Source organism: Catharus ustulatus, chromosome 2 (assembly GCF_009819885.2).
Source record: "Catharus ustulatus isolate bCatUst1 chromosome 2, bCatUst1.pri.v2, whole genome shotgun sequence".
Lineage (NCBI taxonomy): Eukaryota > Metazoa > Chordata > Aves > Passeriformes > Turdidae > Catharus > Catharus ustulatus.
In genome coordinates this window covers 20,598,289-20,613,110 of record NC_046222.1, presented here as the reverse complement: position 1 = coordinate 20,613,110, position 14,822 = coordinate 20,598,289, and the positions used below count along the sequence as shown (strand labels likewise).

At 39.2% G+C, this 14,822-nt stretch overlaps 3 protein-coding genes across 8 annotated transcripts in view; 2 read left to right on the top strand and 1 right to left on the bottom strand.

The window, feature by feature from the left end:
- FILIP1L (filamin A interacting protein 1 like) overlaps positions 1–2,954 on the top strand; it is a 189,724-nt gene extending 186,770 nt beyond the window's left edge. For all 3 annotated transcript variants that reach the window (XM_033051866.2, XM_033051867.2, XM_033051868.1), the window contains one exon: positions 620–2,954. In XM_033051866.2, the coding sequence (XP_032907757.1) occupies positions 620–710 (91 nt within the window). In that variant the 3' untranslated portion in view covers positions 711–2,954. The remainder of the gene's footprint in view (positions 1–619) is intronic.
- The window catches only part of CMSS1 (cms1 ribosomal small subunit homolog), a 232,513-nt gene extending 227,738 nt beyond the window's left edge, over positions 1–4,775 (bottom strand). The window contains exon 1 of the mRNA XM_033051870.1: positions 4,710–4,775. Coding sequence (XP_032907761.1) covers positions 4,710–4,770 — 61 coding nt within the window. The 5' untranslated portion in view covers positions 4,771–4,775. The remainder of the gene's footprint in view (positions 1–4,709) is intronic.
- Positions 4,776–5,793: 1,018 nt separating this feature from the next.
- Positions 5,794–14,822, top strand: part of TBC1D23 (TBC1 domain family member 23) — a 32,718-nt gene continuing 23,689 nt past the window's right edge. Inside the window, exons 1-4 of one of the 4 annotated variants that reach the window (XM_033052352.2) lie at positions 5,794–5,912; positions 12,123–12,234; positions 12,474–12,579; positions 14,513–14,717. In XM_033052352.2, the coding sequence (XP_032908243.1) occupies positions 5,872–5,912; positions 12,123–12,234; positions 12,474–12,579; positions 14,513–14,717 (464 nt within the window). In that variant the 5' untranslated portion in view covers positions 5,794–5,871. Of the gene's footprint in view, positions 5,913–11,342; positions 11,437–12,122; positions 12,235–12,473; positions 12,580–14,512; positions 14,718–14,822 lie in introns of those variants that run through there. The other 3 variants (XM_042779020.1, XM_033052351.2, XM_033052350.2) reach the window with 3 other exon arrangements.

The window sequence follows — 14,822 nt, the reverse complement described above, 5'->3', positions numbered from 1 at the left end:
ATATCAACTTTCATCATTTGGACTACAGTATTTAGATTTCAGTTCATTTAAAAAGTATTTTAGAACTGATCAAAATTATTACCAGGCTTAACAGTAAGCTGTGGCTTACACGGAAGTGCAACTTTATTCTTGCATTCCTCCACAATTTTGCCCTTCCTTTCAACTCCTCACATTCACTTAAAATACGTAACTGGATTCATCGCTCCTAGCAAAAGGGTTTTCTTTTTAACTGAACTCTTTGCACAAGAAATTCTAGTTCATCCATGAGAGAATTTGCCTTTTTGCTTTTCTTAAAGCATAACTTCTTTAAAAGACTTAAAATTCAAGGTTTGCCTTCAGCCAACACACACACAAAAAAAGCTCAAACAAAAACATTAGAAGAGACTCCATGTTTGTTGTTACCAATTTTCTGAAAAATAGCAATTGTTGCTCTGCAAAAAAATTTCTCACTGTTCTACAGAATGTTAAGAAAGACTAACAAAATACTACTACTACTACTACAACAAGGAACTCCCACACAAGAATCCTTTAATACCAATTAACACTAGTTACTGCTTTAAAATATAAAAATTTATTTATTTCTCTGGTATTAACGTCTCCCTTCTTCTTCCCTTAACAGAGTGCATTCCAACAGTCTAAATGGCTCAACTGATAATACGTGGAAAAACTCCTTACACATAGGTGTTTCTTTAAGAACTGCCAAATCCTAATTCCTAAATAGAGCAAAAGCTGGTGGTGAACACAGTGCCATAGCCAGAACTGCAATCCTTTTGCTGAAGCAAGGAGAGATTCTGATGATTCAGTTACCCCATTTTTCCCTTTCAATTCACTAAAAGTTTAACGTAACCACTGAGACAGTAGAACACATCAGCACTGCTGTGTGACTGTTTTTGCAAACCCACAAGAAACCTATGTCTTCCTCTACAGCTTCACAAGAAATTCTCTAGAAGTACTTTAAAAAAAGCTTTAAAAGATCAGTCTACTGATCAGCTGTGTCCTACAAGACACACCTGTGTTAATATGCAGACATTTCAGAATGACTCTTCCACAGCAAAAAGGAAAGGTTTCCTGTTTTATTCACTAAATCTGCAGCGATCAAGTTCTGAGAGTCTGTGTCATGTATGCTCAGATCCCAACACAGCTCACAGAAGCACACCATCGCAGCCTGCAGAATGAATGTACATTGATGTGAAGAAACACAGATTTCAAAAAGCAGCTGTCAACTTGGCATGCTTATCAGAAAGATCTTCAAGTACTGACCAAGTTCTATTACAAAGAACAGCAAGCCATCAATGACCCAAACAAAAGATACAAACCTCCTCATACAGAGCCCAGCCACAGACCTCAGCTCTGATCAAGGAACAGTGCTCCCACTGAATGCACTACAATGAAGAGTCTGCCTCTGAACAGCTGCAAATCACATATTACAAATTGATGTTAACTGGCACCCTTCAGTGCACAGAACGAAAAGAGAACCCCTGGCAAGAGAAATCAATTCCTGCAATAGCATCCTTTGCTTTAGAGCCCACACAGGACCTCACAAGCACTGCCAAATCATCTTCTGTGGTTCCATATTATACTCCTCATCTATTTGTGTTGCTGATGTACAGGAGTTTTACTCCTGTCTTGCAACGATGCAATTAATTTCTACCTATGAGGGCCATGCCCCTCACAGGTAGATCCTACTTAAGGATCTAAAAATGACAAACGGGGATACTACACTCCTATGGGACTAAAGGTGATACAGAAAGCATGGAGAATGAAAGACAAGGAGTGGTAGCTAAAAAGGAGGAAGCTGGAAGAATTTCTGAAAAATAGAAGTCCATCCCTCTCCCTCAGACTGACTGGGAGATGAGGCACGCTGGCTATAGGCATTTACAGCACTGTGAGAATTGCTCTTTTCTATTTACAGAGGGAAGAGGAGAAACTTTGTGTCCTACACCAGTACAAAATAAACTCCTCCCAATTCCTTATCCTTTCCCTTGTAATTCTGAATGCAATATAAAAATCACATTAAAGACTGGACAAAGTTGAGACACTAACTGGAAAAAAGGAAGGTAAGGAAGTCCTGCAGTTGCATGATGCGGGACACGAGTAGCACTAAACTATGCTGCTAAGTAGAGAACAATGCCTAACCACTCCCTCCACAAATCTCATCTCAAAGGCTTGCTGAAGATGTTATCAGGCAAGGTTCTTTGGGTTTTTGTCATGTGACAAGGTAAAACGATGGGTATCCCTTTAGCATTTTTTCCTTGGGTTTTGTGGGCTTTTTTTACACCTATAAATCACTTGCAGGGTAAACATTCGTGTCTTAAGGTGAGAGTAATTACCTTTAATCTTGAATATGGACTCTAAAATAATGACATACAATGATATGGCCAGAAGCAAATTTAGAATTACAAATCCATACACTAGAAGATATAGTTACATATATTTTGTGTTTTTATGCTCTCTAGGTGAAGTGTATGAACAATGTTCACACTCCTTTTAAAAGCAGCCTTTTCTAACTACATGTGGCTAAAATCTAAAATACTTCTAAGAACTGAGTTCTGACGAATATTCTGTTGGTCAGAGCTTATTCTACGGTAAATTTTAAAGGCAAAAGATCAGTATTTCAAAATTACATTTTGAATTCTGCTTTGCACGTGCAGTTATGGCAGAGATGTTATTTTTAAATAGGTCAGCAAATGAGGTTGGATAGTATTTTTTTACAAAACTTGATGATTCACAGAAATAAAATTGACCAAGTCTTTCAAAGGTGCTCACTAATGTGCAATTATTTTCTTGTATTGCTGCCTACATCATACATTGTGAACACTGATTTTCTCTTTTATGCCAACTGATTTTAAAGTGTTTTACAGTATCAATAAGATGCTGTTCAAATTAACCTTTGATTTTACTTGTCTTAAGTGAAAAATAGCTACTCAAAATAAAAGTGACAGATGTTTTATGTTCACTGATAGCTTGTGTCAACTTCATCCAACAAGAGGGTCCATAAAAAGAACCTGTCAACAAGTTTACAAAGGTGGCTGCAGACAGCAGAGTACCTGGTTTGCACAACACTCACCTGTAATCAAAGAATGTTCTTGGGGTAAACGATACAGGATTGGGTTAGATACCTCCAGAGGTTATTTTCCACCTTAATTCTTTTAGTAGCTCAAAAATACTACTGCAAAAATCCCAATGAGTTTTTCATAACTGGAAAAGTTGTCATTGACTTGTCGTGCATTCTGACCTCAAAGTCAGATGGTTCACCCACCACAGCGAAAGTTTATAATCAAAGTCCTGCCCTGTATCCAGTTTCTAAAGGAAAGCTGTCAACACGGTAACAGTCAGCTAACCACCCACCCCAAATGAAACCTGTGGTGGCTGAATGTTCAGGTAGGCTCTTAAGAAAAATTCCTATCAAGGAACATTTACCATGGGAACTGGGACTGCTTAAGGAACCCACATGAGACTAAAAATAAAAATTAAATGCTCAGAAGCCTAATTAGGTCTTGTGAGCCCTCTTTATTACATACTTACAGCTTTTATATTGCTTCCTCTATAACTATTCTCCAAGCACTGAAAAGTGCTTGGAAATAAGCACCAATTATCAAGACACTCAAAAAACTGGAGTCTTTGCAGAGGTGCAGATAACTCCTAGTAATTCCAGCTCTTACCAATGTCATATTAAAAAAGAAATTTAAAAAACAATCAATAAAATAGGGCACTAGAAAGTCTGAAGTCATTTTAGTCGCCTAGCTCTACCTAAATTTTCACACTAAAATGTGTGCATTTACTAAAAGTGCATTACTAAAATGCAAGCATGACAGCTAAAACACTTTACAGCTTGTGGTTTTGAGACACATTGAAAAAATACAAGTGTATGAACCAAGTATCACAACCATCAGGGAAAAAAAAAAAAGACAAATCAGTCACAGCACCATACTCCAAGGAGCAATTGGCTGGAGAGAACTTTTTAACTCTTGCCCTTTTACATTAACACATGGCAAGGGTGATGCCAGCACCTCAGTGAGCACATGGGTGAAGCTTTTCAAGTACCAAAGATTTTCAAGTACCAAACTTTTCCCTCCAAAGCCTCTACTATGGATTTACTGTTTTCTAGGCCTTACGGAACTGCAAATAAGCTCATGCCGGTAATGGCAAACACAATCACAAAATATTCTGAGGTGGAAGGAACCCACAAGGATCATACATTATGCAAAAAGCCTTTCATCAAATAAACTCTTGGGAAGAAAATACAGTTTGGAAGGTAAATGAATGCAAGGGAGAGCTAAGCTCTGAATTCAAAGCAAGAGGTTTTCCCATTCCCCTCGCCCCGCTTTTTAAACTTGGCGTAAATGTACTTTGGTTAAGTGGGTCCTGTTGTTACCCAGGTACTGCTATTTTCGTTTGCCGCTCCATCGTCTATCCCAGGGTTCACTCAGATGGAGACTGGACACCACCTCGCTGCAGACATTCTGCTCACAAGCAAACTCGCCCTCGGAAGCAAGCACGGAAAAGCACACACAGGGGGAAAGCGAGTGAGAGTGGAAAACCTGGAGAAGTAAATTAAAAGCAGAGAAGGGATAGGCGGAGGGGGGAAGTGGAAAAAAAGCCCAAATCCAACGAAAAGGAAGGAGGGCAGGAAAGAAGGGTGAGGGGACTGGCTCTCGGACAAAATGCTTCAATCCCAGCGTGAGGAGCGAGCTTCAGGAGAGCAGTACCTGGCGTGTCGCCCGCCCCGGTCTCGGCGTCCCACCACGGCTCCTCCAGCGTGTCCCCCATGCCGCCGCCGCTGCGCCTGCGCACTGCGCGCGGGGCGGGCCGGGGGCGGCGCTGCCTCGGGCACGGCTGCTGCCACAGCTGACTGCATCGCACAGAACAGCCTTCTGAACGAGAAGTACGCCTTTAAATCCATGCTGGGGAGTTTATTTATCCATTTTATTATTTCATTTTATTTTATTTTTAGTGGAAGATATAGACGTGAGAGAAGGGCGAAAGGAATTAAAACTATTACCCCTTGCTTCACAACATTCACTTAATGGCTTCAACCCGATGTCACCCTGTAAAATACCTACTTTCTTGGTTGATGTAATTCACGTAATCTTTTCTGAGGAGCAGACAGGTGCCTGCAGAAGGTGCCCGTTACCTTGGAATGCGCGTTCCCGGCCCTTTGGGGAGTGCCCATCCTGCATCTCTGCCCGCAGGAGCCGTCCCGCTCCCCGCCAGGGCGTTACCGCTGGAGCACGTCCCGAGCCCGTGCAAGTGGAGCAGACCAGCGTAAGGACTGCAACTGCTCGTAAGGCGGCACTGTTACTCCGTGTGTAACCCGCTCCACTGATTTTTCTCAACTTCCATTGAAGTATACTATTTTTTTCCCCCTTTGAGGGTGCAAGTGGGTAAGGAACGTGCGTGACAGAGAGCATTAGTGTTGTTCTGCCCTAGGTTGCTAATGGACGTCACCAAGTGATTTTTAGCCCTTGGAAAGTGCGTGAAACGTGAATTTCCCCGACTCGCTGAGTTACGTCCAACCTGTGGCACATTAAACAACGTGGGGGAAGTCACTTAATAATCAAACCTACATCTGGCAAAGCAGTACAGCTTTATGAAAACCGAGAACATTCAAACCTGCGGCACACCACCTCCCCTGCCCCGCTCCGGGGCGCTGCGCAGCCTCTCCCTCCCTCAGCGGCTGAGGCGACCCCTGCCGCCGTCCCGCCCCCTCCCGTGCCAGCCTTCCGCGCTTTGCGGCCCGCGCCCTCAGCCGGCGGCGCGGGGAGGCGGGGACAGCGCCGGGAAGGGGACGGGCTTCGGGAGCAGCAGCCTGGCGGAGGAAACGCCTCCGGAGCGCGCTTTACGGCCGGGCGAGCGGGCACGTCAACAGCTATGGCGGAAGGGGAAGAGGCGCCGCCGCCGCTGGGCAGCTGGTGAGTTGTGGGGGTGTGTGTGCCCTCCCTCCCTCCGCAGCGGGGACGAGCCGAGACAGGCCGGAGCGCCCCGCCCGCCCCACTCTCCCCCCTGGACCCGCCGCGTTCGGGCTGTGTGCGGGATCGCGCTGGGAGCCCGCCGGGAGCTCCCCGCAAACGCCGCCGGCGCTCGGCGGCTCCGGGCCCCCAGAGAGGAAGGGGCCCGTCAAAACACGGGCGAGAGCCAAAGCAAGGGCCGTGCCTAGCCTGGAGCCAGCCGGTTGCTCCAGTGTAAAATGACAGCTTTAACGTGCGGTAGGAGCTGCTCAGGAGTCTACCTGGAGTTGCTTTGTTCAGTTCAGCTTCCCCTTTCGCTGCGTGCCTGCTCTCAGGAACAGGTGACAGCAGTGGGTCCTGTCTCGTTTTCTGAATGATTTTGCTCACCACCCTTCTTTAGCACAGCTATTACTTATAATGGATTTTACATTGAACCTTTAGGGCAAGAATAAAAACTATTTCTGGATCGTGTATAGGATCATTTTGATGGTAACAGTGATGTGATTTTAGTATTTGTTGCATGCGTATTCACTCGAGATTGCCAAGGGTTAAATAAAAATTGTTTAAACACTGAAGCTATTCTTACTGCACCCAACTTCTCCATTTGCATCTTCGCTTTGTTTTTGTCCCTGCGCTTCTGCATTGCATGTGATTTCTTCCTGTGGCTCTGTGCCACACCATTGCTCTTTGTCCTTTCCACGTATATGCTTTTTAAGCTATTACTTTACAGACTTGCTCTTTATTATCACTTCCAATCTGATATTTTTGCTTTTAGGCTCTATTTGATGTGGCAGATTCAAAGTTTCCTGGACTGAGCCTAGCCTTCTTTGTGCTTAGTTCTCTCACTGTAAAGAAGCCACAACACACACGTAGGTGTAGGTGGAAACTCCTCTTTGTCTAGGTTGGTTCTACAAATACAGTTCTTGGTTTAAACAACTTAGTATCATTAACTAGAAAATTAAAGTTAGTTGGTGTTACTTTTTATTCTTGTTTTTTTTTCTTTTTTCTTTTCTGCCTCAACATTTATGAAGTTTTTTCTATAAGCATAGTGTTGGATAAGCATTATTTCTAAATAAAGACCTGACTGTTGGACCATATAATTACAAAGCGAGGGATGGACTCATTGGCAGTGCACTCTTGACACTTTGAAATATGACTGTGGACATTGGATAAGAACCATACCTCAAATACCTCTGGAAAAATACTTCAGATTACTTCCATTACTAATACTGAAATAATGTTGCTGTCTCCTAGATCACAACAAACTTCTCTAGAATTTCTGTTAAGGATGAGGACATGTGTGTTTCCAGACACATTTCGAGGCACAACCTGCATTATTGATATTCTGATTGACAGCTTCAAAACTATAGTAAACTATGCTGGTGGTACTAGAAAATGCAAACTTGAAGGCATTTTTTAAAACAGATTTAAGTCTTTATGGGAACAATTAAAGAGTTTTATGCTTAAATGCTACATTAACGTGTGAGAGTGCATCCTGTTACTAGATCTGTGAATGACAAATTTGCATTCCTTATTGCTTGCTTAGAAACTTCATGTGGCTTTCTGGGCTTGTTTTCCTGTTTTGTTTTTTGTTTAAAGACCAGTTTCAGTGGAGTATTTGCTTTTTCATTTATGGATCTAAAGCATTGTCTTGTAGTCATATTTCAATGCTGTAAGCAGTTGTTATTGAAAGAGCTTTTTGGTGTAAATTACTACACTATCATATTTTGAAGTACATAGGATTTCAACTTTAAAAAGTACCCAAACATATAATGCGTATAGTGATACATATGTGTGCCTGAGCTTTATTGAGAGCAAAACTGGCAATGCTGATTCCGTGTCCTCTCTTCACTTCCTTAGGAGGATTAAAAGGCAGATGGAATTTTGTGTTCAGAGGCGATTGCAGCACCTTGATTGTGTAGGATCCAGATGTGCTCACCAACATAAAACTCCCTGTTTGTTTTCCTTGTGTTAACTTGTCATGCAGTGCCCGTATAAATGTTTTGGGTGGGGGGAAAGTATCACAAACTAATTATGAATTAAACCCCTCAACATCTGTACTGACTGCTTGGTGTTTTGCTCAACAAAATCCAGGGAATTTTACCACTGCACAATAAAATAAAATTAAACCAACATCACCACCACCCCAAACTTATGTATAGAGAAAGATGAGTGTGTTTTTTTTCTTCAGTAAATACAGGAAGTTATCACTTTTGGTTTAAAAATGAGCAAAATAATTTTTAAATCACAGACCTTGTTTGCTAAATGTTTCTTTTGAGCTATTTGGCATATACTCAAAAACTAATTTGAGAAATTGCTAGCACTACTCTGTTCTGGAAGACATATCTCTCCAAAGCTAACAATGCTGTGAAACACAAAGGAGGAAGGCTGCTTTCAAACTGCCTGCTCATTTGTTTATTTTAATCATTATTTCAGTCAGTGCAATCCATCTAGTCAGTAGACTGTATAGACACAAATAAGATGGCCTGTTATTAGTTAAAATGTTTGTAATTGAAAATTATATCTTTTTTTGTGCCTTATTTAACAAGGAAACTGCTGATTCAAACCTTATTTTTCTTGTTCAGATTTTCAAACAGATTAGTGGTTATGAATTAATTTCTAAAACCTTTTTGCAGATGATTGTTTAATATTCAAGCTTCAGGAAACTTGATCAAGTAGAGTAATTTTTAAGATCTGTACTTGGAAAATCAGGACCTGAAGTAACTACATATAGCTGTAACTACAGATGGAATTGTTCCTGTGCATTTAACTTTGCATTGGAATAACTCATGTCCCAAAATGCACTGCAACTGCCTAAGACAACAGGGTGACAAATCTAGTTCCCGTATATCTTCCCCATTCTCACAATCTGGCTAATTAGTACTTGGAGGCATAGTATTTCTTCTGAAAGCCCATAAATAGAAAAGTCCTTTCCAGTTAAGTATGAAATTGAAGAAAAAAATGTCAGGGAATTGTTTTTCTCCAAAATTCTATTGGAGATTAAAAGATGGTTCAGTGCTGTGCTGGATACAATGGATATCTTGAAGCAAATGTGAGAGGTTTGTTTTTGTTTGTTTTCAATAGAGAACAAACACTCATTAATTTCAATTCAATATAGCTCTTGTTGAGGCTTTTTCCTGGTAGTCAGGAAAATCCTGAATTAAAAGTAGGAACTGTAGTAACAGCCTCTATAAATGTATGAAATTGATTGTAGTATTATTAACACTTTATGTAGTTTATTGATCACTTACTATTATCTTTTCCCTGCTGTTCACATTCCTACACTTTTAATCTCTTTACTAGTGTTTATGAGTGATTATTACCAAGTATCTCAGTCATATATAAATAATACTTAGAAAAAGTGGCTTAAGCTGAATTCCCAACAGCTGATCAATTTTTCTTGCCACCAGTTTACACATCTTAAGTTACAAAAGGTCCTGTTCAATATTTGTGAAGATAGCTACTTATCGATTATAGTATGTCACCAGACTGGCATGAATGTAAGAGATTCTTCTGTAAGTATGGAAATTTACTGATGCACTAATAGAAACATTTTGTATTATGACCTTTTGAACAGTATATAATGTGGGAATTTATCTTTCAGACCATGGTTTGGGTGTAGGCTGGAATTCTATACCTCTAACCAAAATTTTGGGTAGTACCTAGAAAGAGGCAGCGAAGCCATGGCAGAGCAGAAAGTACAGTTGTTCAGGTCTGGAGGAGTTTGCCCACAGGGAGAAGTGCTGCTTTGTATTCAAAGTAAGTGTAATAATTGTCATGTGAACTGAAGACTTCCTAGCTGCTCCTCACTCATGAAAGACAAGGATCCAGATTGCTAGCAGTTTACTGGATTATTTATAGAACAACTGACAGAAATAAGGTAAAACACAGTGAGTGGACATGTGTTGAAGTGTTGAAATCACTTTCATGTTTTGTACTTTGCAAGTAAGCCTAAATATAAAGTTTACTAGAAAAGAATTTACTTAATCTTTGAAAAGTCCTTACTACAGCCTGTGAGCAATCTTGCAGTTGATGGAGGAAATGAGCACCTAATTGAATCACAACAGAACAAAGCATATTTCATTTAACTCTTTGTTGGTAACACATCATATCTCTTCATGTGGCAGATGGGCATGTCAGGGTCTTGCTTTGTGAGATGAAGTAGTAAAACTGGCATTTGCCTCTCATCAGTGGGGGTGACTGCACTTGGAAGAAGATTTTGCCAATGGTAATATGTTGTTAAGCATCAGAAGCACACATTTGCAACACATTAAGTTGGTGTTAACCCATGCACAACTTCTTGAATGCTGGATACTGGTAACTGGTAGAATTAGTACTTGTGGATTTGTGAAACATTCTTTGCCAGGTGATTTTGTAATTAATGTAGATGTAGTTTTAAGTGTTGTTTCAAGTGAAAATTACTTCTTTATTCTCAAAAGAGTTTCTTTGGATGACATTTCTGCTTGAAATGGAACATGTACACAGTTGTTGCATTCATTTCTGCACACCTGTTTAATACTTGGATATAGTTGTAGCAACTAGTTGTACTTTGTGTGCTGTAATTCAAGGCCTGACTGTTGCTCTCCAGTCTGTTTCATACACAGTGTTCACAGAAATGTGCAATATGTCTTCATTCTCTCCAGCTGATGTTGGATTTTGGCTTCTGTTGAAGCTAGATCATCCTAGAGTTCATGCGATTCTGCTGTGAGCCAGGAGATCTCTTTGTGTTAATGTCCTGGAAATACTTGATTTTTATTCAAGGGTAACTGATCCACTCATTTAACTTTTCAGGCATTGGCCATTATGTACACAACTGGACAACAGGATAGGTGATGGAAGTGCAAATGTACTTCCATATTCTGCTTTCCCTCCATTTCTGTCTCGGGAAAGGGATTGGCAACCTGTACAACCTATAGCCCTATACAAAACAGACATTGAGATTTTTTTTCAGGAGACCAAACTTGTGAACTTTTATATCAAGGAGTTAGTTGTGGATATATGGAAATTAAAGTAGTTCAACAGCTGACATTCTTTTTCTGTGGCTATTTGAGTTGACTGCATGATAGTCATAGAGTAATTGAGATTCCATTGATAACACTTCAACATCTGTTACTCCATGTGTATAAATAGGTGTGTTATTCACCAGGAATCCATCTTCCCATGTGAATATCTGTCCTGGAGAAACAATCATGTTCTTTGTTTCACGCTGGCTATAAACCCCCTGGATGTGTGTTTAGCTCACCAGGTATCTGAAGCAAAGCCCTTCTTAAGGCAGGTGCCAGAGCAAGTAGAGTTAAGAGGATATAGCAAGGGAGTTTTGCCTACGGGACCTATGTGTCACTGCCGTTGCTGTTTTTCCAGTGAACCTGTTTTGCCACTGTTCTGCTACATGATATTGAAATCCTGAAATCATCAGATGTGGTTCTCCCATTACTGACAGCATGGAAACATTGAACCAGTCTGCAGAAGCTGTCAGAGAGATTGTAAAGTAATCATTCCTGAATGCTGAATTCCTTCTTATCTGTAATGCTTGTGAACTTCTGTTGTCTTACTACAGCAATCGTCATTAATGTTTTTCTTGTCAATTTGTGTATTTTGCTACTATGTTATTAACATTTTTGAATGTTTTAATTCAGACTTGTGCATATGTCCACACTTAAAATACTAGAACTGTATAGTTAAATAAATTTGAGTTTGACTAAAAGGTCTTTTCCCATTTCAGGGAAAGGTGAGGTTAAAAGCTGACTGTTCTAAACCTTTGAAATAAGTGTTCTATTTTCTAGGACATCTAATATTTTATTTAAAGTAACTCCACTGTCTAATTTAGGTGTAATGTTTGCTTTGTGTGTGTGTGTGAAAACTTGCTGAAATTGAAAGTTGTATACTGCAACTGAATTTGCATTTTTATTATACACTTTGCAACCTTGTCACTTAATGAAAACAAAAAAGCAAACTTCATTTTTCTTGTATTAAAGATGAATGGAATTACAAGTTGAACAAGCAGCTTTAAAGTAGAGGAATAAATAACATATTGCAAGTATTTATTTTTAGTAATTTCCAAGTTGTCTTATACCTTTGCATATGTGTGGGATTTGCGTGACAGTAGCTTTCAGTCTACGTAAACACTGAAAAATACTAGAATTGATTTTTTTAAATTGCATTTCATTATTTTAGGATAAAGGATCTTGCAGACGCTCTAGAAGAAGGAGGTTGTGATCTTGAAACTGTGAGAAACATCATTCAAGGAAGGCAATTGCCTGCTGATCTAAGGGCCAAAGTCTGGAAGGTAAATATGAGCTTAAATCAAGAAACAGGAAATACTTGAAGTTGTGTTTCATTTGAGGTAGAAGATTTAATTGCCAGGCATCTCTACAGAAGAGATGTAGTACTGGAATTTTAATAGGCATCTATGTTGATTCAGTTTAAGAATAGTTCTTTTTTTTTTTTTTAATTACTGATTTCAGTAATTGAACAACTGCAAAAAGACACTAAAATGTTTAGAGGACTTTCTATTTTTGTTTTCAGATTGCACTTAATGTTGTAGGAAAGGGGGACAGCCTAGCATCCTGGGATGGCTCCTTAGACCTACCTGAGCAGAGTATAATTCACAAGGATTGCCAAGAGCTAATTGGTAAGTTGTGTTACATTTAGATCATCGGTTTGAAAACTTCTGTATTCTCCGTTTTCTTACGACTTTATTTCAATTAAATGATCTGAATTATATTTACATTTTGGAGGAAGATTTGAGGAGGAAGATGAAAGAGCAGATAAAAATCAGTAAGAAACCGTAAGAAAACAATAGTATCTTACCTGTACACAGACTCTGGGGGAGTGGCATCATGGGAGTTTATAGTATTAGCTTTTAAGTGATAGTTTGCATAGTCAGAAAGCTTTGTGAGATAAATACGTGGTAATTGTTTTCCAGGCTCCATCTTTTAAAGCAGACATTCTTTGTATAGTGTCCTTCAAGTTATTAATTGTGGAAGGCCTGGTTTTTAATCTGAAAACCTGCTGGAGCATGAAAATGCATATAACATTTGAGAGAAGAAATACATTAAACATTTGGGACTTCAAAAACCATTTTAAAGAAAGATACTTTTTAATAGCATTTTTACTGAAAATGAAAGGCTGTGTTTGTACAAGCAAGGTGCTGCCAGTACAAAGGAAATAATACTCTGATATGTCTTCAAGGAGCTGCCACAGGATCTGCTTGGCAGGTCATCACAGAACTGATCAAAGCCCTGATGTGATGCAACATCATTGATATCAGTGATGACTTGATGGAATCAATGCTGACTCATAAATCAGGATACATCTCATGATTTCAATAAGAGAATCTTCTATTTTATTACACATCACTTTATTTATTCTTGTGCAATTGAAAATTAAGGCAGAGGATGAAGTTGGTGCATGCATACATACCTACCATTTCTGAAATGCAATTCTACACTTTCTAGCCCTAAAATCTAGTATGACTTATTTTCCTTCTCTCTGTCCTGTAAAGGAAAGAGATGGGATTGGAATTTCCACTTTTTTATTTAATCACAATCTCTCTTCAGGAAGACTCAAAATGTCCTGATTATATTCGTAACATACAAAATTAAGCACTTCCATGGCTATTAGTTCTCTTTTTGTGTTTATTGGCAAGTATTTTGTGGTATGTAAAGATTTAAACTGATAAAGGAAACAAATGTATAGTTACTTCAGAAAGGAGGTTATATGGAGACTTCAGTTTCTTCTTGGATTAAGTGTCTTTATTTCAGTGTTTTAGCAAAGCAAGTGGTCTCCAAATTTAAAGTATGTCCTCAGTTGGCATGTGAGTTTTATGTACTGTTTCATTTTTCTGAGAGGTAGAGAAAAGGAATGCCAAATATTGACTGGCTTTGATGGGAAAGTATTAAAGATTTTTGTAATAAAAAAAATTAACAGTAATGAGACTCATGGTCTTGTAACTGGGAGGGGAAAGATGTTTCCTAGAAATCTAATACCACTATATTAATGTAGTGTACAGATCTCTTTCCCCCATCCTGGATATAAAAAGATGTGATTTATAAGTTAATGCTAAAATTTAAGTCTGTAAGCCTGGCTGATCTCAGACTTCTGATTTGGATAAATTTGCCTGTCAGTCAGCTTTTGAGGAAATGAAGGTATGTGTTGTGTGTTGATCTGTGTTGAAATTCAAATGAATTTTGTTCTAGAGTTGAGCCTAAGTTGTGTGCTAAGCACATCAAATAGCAGTAGAAGAGTAGCATTCTGTGCATGAAAAAAATCTACCCCTTCTTTCACATAGGTTCTGGAAACCTCAAACTTCTTTCATCCTGTTGTTGTGGTATTTAAAAGATACTTAAGTGTCTTATGCTTTTATAAAATCACTTGTACTTTGATACCTTTTTTAAATCCCTTTCTATAAGAATTTAATCCAAATAGCCAACTTTTTGTTTGTCTGGTTTTATTGGCTTTTTTTCCATTATCACTCCCTATTGATGCAATTGTGCTATGAAATAATCTCATTCAATTTCTTTGAAAAGCCTTTAACACAGTTTATATTACTGTGCCTATTTCAGAGCAGTTGTCGGTGCCAGAAGAAGAGAAGTCAGTATTAATTTTGGATATTGAGTCTGTTATTACTTTTTATTGTAAATCACGCAATGTTAAATACAGTTCTTGCCTCGGCTGGATACATCTCCTCAAACCTCTGGTACACCTTCATTTGCCTCGCAGTGATTTATACAACTGCTTCTATGCTATCATGAATAAATTCATTCCAAGGTAAAACTCTTTCTTTTCCATATGTACTATTTTTATTGGCAGTAGGAGCATTCTCTGAAAGATGTGCATGTTGGTTTTGGCTAGAGTAGCACTGTTTGTAGTCAT